Genomic DNA, 8,824 nt, shown 5'->3' with positions numbered 1-8,824 from the left:
GAGATGAATGTATCTAGATGTATTTTAGTTCTGGATACATTCATTTTTATTTATTTCTGCGGCAAGTAATTCCGGACTGAGGGCGTACTTGATAGCATACAGCACCAGCGATGGGCATCTGGCAAGAATGGTGGGGGAGAACCCTGTCGATCTCCCTCTCCTTCCACTCTTTTATCCTCACATCATCCTCTCCACTATCTTCCCATATTTATAAGTAATTCTGCCGGGATCCTTTCAAGCACTAAAACAGAAAAGTTCCCCTACGTACACCGATACAATTCCTAGTCAATCAACCCACTAAAAGATTAAATCAAAAAGAAGAATGAACGCAAGAAAGAAGAACAAGACTGTTGCTGTCGGCCGTGCCTGTAGTTGTACATGAGTGTACTGTGTACAGTCATCTCACGGTCTTGGTACGCGCTCTGAATGGGCCACCAACGAATTTTCTTCCATCCACCATCTTCACATATTCCAGTTGATCGTTATAATATCCAGCCACCCTCCGTTAAAGCACGAATTGTGTATGTAGATGGTATGAGCCTTTCTTCTTTCAGCAGTTTTATAAAGTCTGAAGAATCTTCAGTTTAGAAGGTTGCGTTCCAGATGGCGTTCGCACTCTCACCGCAGCGCCGATGAACCTCCTTGATCCGATCCGCCGACTTGCAGATGCCGCTGCAGCTCCAGTCGAACGACGCGGCGCACACATTCCCCGACTGAGCCTTCCGTTCACAATCTGCACAAATGTGACAAAAACAAAGAAAATAATGTATCCGAAGTCGTGGTGAAAAAGTGTGTTTCTTTCCTTTGAAAAAGAAGAAGCAAGGAAAGATGAGATGTCTAGCGTCCTGACAGACTGATGGCACATGACGAACTCTTAACAACGTCGAGAAGCACATGTTTCTGAATCTGACAGCTGATACCGCACCTACTCAGTGAAGTTGACTGGCAACCGATCCAGCTCCAAACTATACACACATTAAAGAACTTACGCTGCCTTACGAAATGATTGCATACAGGTCGACTAGGCTGTGTGGTTGCCAAAATATTAATCAGCAGCTACATACAGGTGGTGGCTGACTGGCACGTTATGTTACCACCGACGAATTCATCTCAAAGAGGAAGGAAGCGATTCAGTTCCAAGGGTTACCTACCTGGATGCGTGCCGCAACAGAGCCGGCGATCGTCGACGTGCTCGGCATCTACTCCGATGAACCATGCTCCTATCGACACGTCCTCGTTGGCATATTTGTGGAGAACATGCCTGAAATGTCGCCATCCAATCATCACGGTTACGGTCAGCGATGCGATGCGATGGGTAGGTGTTGACTTGTGCGTAGAAAACTCAGTCAGTTAGCACAACAACAATGAGTATTTAGGATATTTGCTTACTGGTTGATTGATATGTAAGAGGCCAGATCCTTGGAGATGGCATAGAGCTGACCGGTCGCATGCCGGAAGTACTTGTTCCCCCATTCGCCGAATTTCCAGTACTCAGGCTCATGGTATTTCACACCCCTGAAACGGCCAATAACTTAAATTCAGCAGCTGTTGCAAGGGGACCAAGAAAGGCGTCGTAAGAGTAGCAAGTGTGCTTACTCCTGAGCAAGGACCGGGCCTGATTTCATGCAGCCGATGTAAGCTCGAGGCTTCGAGCGATGCCTGGCCAATATGCCTCCAAGAGTTGCTGCAATTTATATGGTCGAATCTTGTCAATACACACTTAGTGAGACAGCTTCATTCAAATGAACCTCCATGATCTGAAATAATGCAGTACGAACCTATGTTTACATGCACGTCATCGTCCACCTTGACGAAGTACTCTGCATCCCACATGGACACAGCTTTGGCGAAGTAGGATTTCGTCTTTGCTGCGAGCTCCAGGTAGCCTTCAACGTGGTCCTGCATGACGGTATGAGTGATCGACTGTTAATACCACTGTACTACAGCTAGATACAATCATCAATACAGTAGTACTATATTCTGCGTCCAAAGGAAGTTACCAGCCTCAAGAAGTCGCCATGCTTTCTGTCTTCTGCGTCAATTGCTCTGTCGAGTATCCCACCAGATGTCGCACTGGCCAATATGGCAAAGGGCAAGTTTCATATGTCAGTAAATCTCAAGTCATGGTTGGATTAATGCAGATCAGCCGTAAAATGCCGAGTGCACCTGTTTTAAAAAAGGCATGCTAAGTGTACTGTCCTGAACCTACATTGCAAAAACTACTCCTATGAGAGTACATGTTTTGATGATGAACTAACCTATGACCTATGACGAAACGGACGATGATGCCCTTCTCCTCTTCCATCTTCCTTCTTTTCTCGCCTGTAGTAAACCCAGCAAAACAGGTCAAGGGCACAATGTCGGTGCTGAGGCAGGGAGCAGCAATGGAATGTTTGTCACGAAGAAGCATCTTAAGGCAGGAACAAACAGGAAAGTGCAAAACCTTGAGGCATCCATGTAGCACGAACTGAATCTCGCCGCTTCCGGCTGCTGAACGCGGTGTTGATGCCGATGACCATGAAGTACTTCCGTTTCGCCGTCGGTTCCGATGACGGCACGCCGCCATTGAGGATGGAGTCCTGCGTCGCCTTCGCCGATGCTAGCTCCATTTCTAAGTTTGATATTGTTTTGTCCAGGGTCCTGATCACCCAAGGAGGTACTATTTGTGAGTCTCCACCCGACACTCCGGTGTGGCGTCAGAATTAGTAGAATGAAGAAGTTGTACTGATCCAACACTTGGCCTACTTACTGTATGGCATCTTCAATTCTTTGGACTTGCCCGATGTCGTCTCTCGGCTCGTTAATCTGTTGTGTTTTCAGAAGAAAGCAGGAATTAGCAGGTGATCAGATCACGCAGCGGAAGTCGGCAATCAGATATAATAATCAATAAGTGGAAGGATGCTTACGCTTTTGAGCGCACAATCACTAGAAGAGACGAGATTCATTTTGTCCAATTCGAGGGCCGACCTCCTGATTATTTCTTTGGATTCCGGGACGGTCCACATCCTGCGTCAGCACGTAAAATTAAGCATTTCGCCTGCAATTTGACACACGGATTTACAGTGCCGAACAGAGCCATAATAATTTTACTGTCGAATTTTCATCGGATGAACTGCCCCAAAAGCGAAAGCGACTATACTTTTACCCCTTAGCCAAACCACTTGTGATCTGGGTGGTGGGGCCGGGGCAACAGAAACCAAACCACTATGTTGTCGGCGGCGACAGGTAGAGTGGTAGCAGACGCTGGACGGGTAGTTCGCGTTTAATGGCCCTGTGACTGACCTGCTCGCGATGCAAGATCTTCAAACATAAAGAAGCGTCTCGTCAGCCAGTGAAGTACACCGGGCGGTACAGGCGCCCGGAATTCCACGCTCACTACTCCGGCGAGAGTACGCTACAGCAAACAGTCGTGCTCGTGCTCGTGCTCGTGCAGACAGAGGGGAGTACAGCGGCTATAGTACTGGTGGTCGCCTCGTGGGAGGGTACTGGGTGGTACTCTCTTGGGCCTTGGAAATGAATGGGGTGATCGCAAGAAGTCAATAAACGGACCAATAGAATTCAGTAATTCTTGCAAAGGACTCTGCTCAAGACGGAGACATTCCCTAGGACATGATCAGAATCAGCTGCGGAAGAAGCGAATTTATTCTGTGTTTGTGTGTGCAAAAAGCCTAATATAGCAGGCAAAACGTACACGAGCATTGTTCTTGTTCATGACTAACTGGAGGTCATCAAGAACTCGAGGCAAGTCTTAGGAGCCCAGCATGAACATGCTAAAAAGAAAAGAAAGAAGAAAAAAAGAACTGAGCGGCCCAAGCTAGCAAACCTGCATGCAGAACCGTCAGAGCGATCGAAACTTGACGAATCATCCCAACGAACTCACAGGAAATCAGGAGCGACTAAGAAGAAGAAGAAGAAGAAGAAGGAAGAAGAAGAAGAAGAAGAAGGAGGAAGAAGAAGAGGAATGACGTGCACCTGTTGGTGAAGATGAGGCCTACGCAGAAGCTGCTGAGGCAGAGCAGAGAGGTCCATTTCCGGGAGATGGTGCCCCTGAACAGCAGCTCGTCCCCTGCTCCCAACCCCCTCGTCATCTCCCTCCCGCGCTCTCTCTTCCCCTCTCCGCAACACTAAGCCTGGGTCGGGTCACCTAAGGCTGCTCAGGGCCACACGGCTTTGGTCTCCGGGGAAAGCATGATCACCCTGCAGGAACTTCCAAGCCCAGCATCAAGAATCTAATGGTCCCTGCTTCCACTCCACCGCCACCTCCACCTCCCGCTGCTCGCTCTCACTTTTGTGAGGCGCAAGTCTCCCTCCACCTTGCTTGCTTCTGCCTCTGGATTCCCGGGCTCGGTGTCTTTGAAGTGAAGGGGAAGGGGAGCGCAGGGAGGAGGACGCACCAACTGCGGGGCTGCGTGCGGGCGTGCGTGCGGGCGTGTGATCTCCGATCTGTGATGCGTGTGGGTGAGCCAGCGCGCGGGCAGGGCTGTGTGGAGTGGAGTCCGAGGGAGGCAAGGGATCTCGCGCCCGTCCGGATTTATTCGGCAGTGTTTGTCTCGGGGCAGGAGAGCTGGTCTGGTCATCGACGCACCGGCCGCCTTAATCTGGTGGTTATCTTCTTGGTTTAAACCTTGTTCTTGGCGGATTATAGTATTGTTACTACTGACACTGGCGTGACAGCAGCACTAATGTCCCGGGTAAAGTTTGTTAGACTGAAGGATTTGGGCTCAACTATAAAAAATGATTTGGACTGGTGGGGAGAAATTGTGAATTTTGCCCCTTCCATGGTCCAGTCAAAGCCCCATCTTTGTGTTAATCTTCCACGAATCTTATAGTGCAAATGTTTTTTTTGTGTGTGGAGAATCTCTGGTTACTGTGCAGCCAACCGTTACTGCAAACTGTATCTCAAAAAGAAAAAACCGTTACTGCAAACTGTAGTTTGAGTTTCGTGTTTTGTTTTCCACATTTTTATAATGAACGTTTTTGTTGTCTCAGTGTCGCATTAAGATGGCTAGTAACCGCGCGCGTGCAAGGCACGATTCAAATTCGATAGTACGATGAGGAGATTTATGTTGCTATCTTTCACTTCAGTGAGTCTCCCCTTTCGTTGCACTTATGATGCCTAAATTGTCTTTTGGAAATCTGAGATATAAATTTTGCTTGTATTGCTGCGGTCACTTTGCATTGACAACTGACCTGCAATGGCCCTCATTTCTCTCTTAAATGGATATGTGGCATCTTTGATACGTAATCATTTATGTAGTTACTCGTGGCATGTTGTCTAAAATTCACGCCACTGGTATTTGTGACCCAACAGATTGCCGACAACAAGCTAGTGGTCACGTGTAACTTTTTGTCATGTCAAGCCCTACTGATGAAGCGTGACATTTTTTCGACGCCATTGATAATTGAATCAATCTGTTCAATAATAAAAATGAAAGTTGAACAAATTACTGATGACGTGCGAGTTAAAATGCACACTATAACTTATAAATGCATTTCATGTGCATGCAACAGACAAAATTGTATCCAAAATGGCCCATGAGGCCTACACAGCTAAGCCCAACCGGCCACCCCAGCCCATCCACAAACCTAATCCTCTTTGTTTTCTCACACGAACCCCAAACAACTTGCTACTTGTAAACTGCGTTGAGATTTTCTCCGGAGAAGAGGAAAATGTAGCACAATAAAGATAAATATTTTTCTTAGTGAGAACCAAGGTTATTGAATCAATAGAAAGACCACTTGAACACTCGTCTTCAGCGCCTACACATAAAAGAGCACACACTTGCACCCAACGCATGTAAGAGGGTTGCCAATCCCTTTGAACTGGTTACTTGCAAGCGATAAATAGCGATAGATAGATAATATAAATGCAAAATAAAATAAAGGTAAATAAATGGCAGCAATATTTTTAGTATTTTTGGAATTTAATTTGTGGAGACCCGGGAAGCATAGTTTTCGCTAGATGCTTCTCTCTCGTAGAAAGCATACGATGGGTACACAAATTACCGTTGGACAATTGATAGAAAAGCACTTAGTTATGCAATATTTATTCATGGCGATGATCACACATATAGGCATCACGTCCGTAAGCATGTAGACCAACTCCTCCCTGCATCTACTACAACTCCACTCATCGACCGCTATCCAGCATGCATCCAGAGTATTAAGTAAAACAAAGTAACGCCTTAAGTAAGATGGCATGACATACACAAAGTATACTCGACTAATATGAATAAACCCCATCGTTTTATCCTTAATGGCAACATACAAATACATGTCATGTCCCTTTCTGTCACTGGTATTGAGCACCGCAAGATTGAACCCATTACAACCCACCACTCCCGTTGAAGATAAATCAATCTAGTTGGCCAAACCAAACTGATAGATCGCAGAGACATACAAATCTATCATAATACTGCATATAAGAATTGAGAGATAACTCAAATATTTTTCATGAATAATCGAACATAAACCCACAATTCACTTGATCCCAACAAACACATCGCAAAAGTGTGATTGCATAAGATAGTTCACTACGGGAATCGCGGTGATCTTGGCAATGAAGAACATAGAGATAGATAACCATCTAGGTACTAACTACAGACTTGTAGGTCTGTGTTAAACTACTAAAACATGACCATGGGAGCAACAAGGTTGATGTAGAGGCCCTTCGTGATTGATCCCCCCTTCGGTAGGGCACTGGAACATGGCTTCCGATGGGATCACGCCAGAACAAAGATTTGCGGCGGCAGAAAAAGTATTTCGGATGGCTCTCTCGTGTTTTCCCCACAAAATAGGACTTATAGAGGCGGAGTGAGATCATAAGGAGCTTGGAGGTGGCCCCGAGCCATCAGGGGGCGACCACCCCCCTAGACGCTGTTGGGGAACGTCGCATGGGAAACAAAAAATTTCCTACGCGCACGAAGACCTATCATGGTGATGTCCATCTACGAGAGGGGATATTCGATCTACGTACCCTTGTAGATCGCACAGCAGAAGCGTTAGTGAACGCGGTTGATGTAGTGGAACGTCCTCACGTCCCTCGATCCGCCCCGCGAACCGTCCCGCGATCAGTCCCACGATCTAGTGCCGAACGGACGGCACCTCCGCGTTCCGCACACGTACAGCTCGACGATGATCTCGGCCTTCTTGATCCAGCAAGAGAGACGGAGACGTAGATGAGTTCTCCGGCAGCGTGACGGTGCTCCGGAGGTTGGTGGTGATCTTATCTCAGCAGGGCTCCGCCCGAGCTCCGCAGAAACGCGATCTAGAGGTAAAACCGTGGAGATATGTGGTCGGGCTGCCGTGGCAAAGTTGTCTCAAATCAGCCCTAAATCCTCCGTATATATAGGGGGAGGAGGGGGAGCCTTGCCTTGGGGTCCAAGGACTCCCAAGGGGGTCGGCCGAGCCTAGGGGGGCAACCCTCCCCTTCCAAACCGAGTCCAACTAGGTTTGGAAGGAGGAGTCCTTCCCCCTTTTCCCACCTCCCCTTTTTTTTCTTTTCTCTTCGATTTTTCTTCCTATGGCGCATAGGGCTTTCTTGGGCTGTCCCACCAGCCCACTAAGGGCTGGTGCGCCACCCCCAATGCCTATGGGCTTCCCCGGGGTGGGTTGCCCCCCCTCTAGTGAACTCCCGGAACCCATTCGTCATTCCCGGTACATTCCCGGTAACTCTGAAAAACTTTCCGGTAATCAAATGAGGTCATCCTATATATCAATCTTCGTTTCCGGACCATTCCGGAAACCCTCGTGACGTCCGTGATCTCATCCGGGACTACGAACAACATTCGGTAGCCAACCATATAACTCAAATACGCATAAAACAACGTCGAACCTTAAGTGTGCAGACCCCGCGGGTTCGAGAACTATGTAGACATGACCCGAGAGACTCCTCGGTCAATATCCAATAGCGGGACCTGGATGCCCATATTGGATCCTACATATTCTACGAAGATCTTATCGTTTGAACCTCAATGCCAAGGATTCATATAATCCCGTATGTCATTCCCTTTGTCCTTCGGTATGTTACTTGCCCGAGATTCGATCGTCACTATCCGCATACCTATTTCAATCTCGTTTACCGGCAAGTCTCTTTACTCGTTCCGTAATACAAGATCCCGCAACTTACACTAAGTCACATTGATTGCAAGGCTTGTGTGTGATGTTGTATTACCGAGTGGGCCCCGAGATACCTCTCCGTCACACGGAGTGACAAATCCCAGTCTCGATCCATACTAACTCAACGAACACCTTCGGAGATACCTGTAGAGCATCTTTATAGTCACCCAGTTACGTTGCGACGTTTGATACACACAAAGTATTCCTTCGGTGTCAGTGATTTATATGATCTCATGGTCATAGGAACAAATACTTGACACGCAGAAAACAGTAGCAACAAAAATGACACGATCAACATGCTACGTCTATTAGTTTGGGTCTAGTCCATCACATGATTCTCCTAAGGATGTGATCCCGTTATCAAGTGAACACTTGCCTATGGTCAGGAAACCTTGACCATCTTTGATCAACGAGCTAGTCAACTAGAGGCTTACTAGGGACAATGTTTTGTCTATGTATCCACACATGCATTGTGTTTCCAATCAATACAGTTATAGCATGGATAATAAACGATTATCATGAACTAAGAAATATAATAATAACTAATTTATTATTGCCTCTAGGGCATATTTCCAACAGTCTCCCACTTGCACTAGAGTCAATAATCTAGTTCACATCAGCATGTGATTTCAACGAATCCAACACCCATATAGTTATGGGGTCTGATCACGTCTTGCTCGTGACAAAGGTTTTAGTCAACGGTTCT

At 47.0% G+C, this 8,824-nt stretch overlaps 1 protein-coding gene across 1 annotated transcript; it reads right to left on the bottom strand.

Annotated features, from left to right (window-relative positions):
• Positions 1-207: 207 nt before the first annotated feature.
• Positions 208-4,542, bottom strand: LOC123411884 (probable beta-1,3-galactosyltransferase 2). The gene is made up of 11 exons (XM_045104845.1): positions 3,973-4,542; positions 2,907-3,006; positions 2,750-2,805; positions 2,444-2,640; positions 2,259-2,322; positions 2,001-2,073; positions 1,779-1,899; positions 1,597-1,684; positions 1,390-1,515; positions 1,152-1,261; positions 208-733 (listed from the first exon to the last, which is right to left on the bottom strand). The coding sequence occupies exons 1-11, from the start codon at positions 4,086-4,088 to the stop codon at positions 585-587; spliced, it is 1,200 nt and encodes a 399-aa protein (XP_044960780.1). The 5' UTR covers positions 4,089-4,542; the 3' UTR covers positions 208-584.
• Positions 4,543-8,824: the final 4,282 nt, after the last annotated feature.

This window comes from Hordeum vulgare, chromosome 7H, assembly GCF_904849725.1.
Source record: "Hordeum vulgare subsp. vulgare chromosome 7H, MorexV3_pseudomolecules_assembly, whole genome shotgun sequence".
NCBI classification, from domain to species: domain Eukaryota; kingdom Viridiplantae; phylum Streptophyta; class Magnoliopsida; order Poales; family Poaceae; genus Hordeum; species Hordeum vulgare.
Note: the sequence above shows the minus strand (reverse complement) of the source record. Positions and strands in the feature narration are given on the sequence as shown.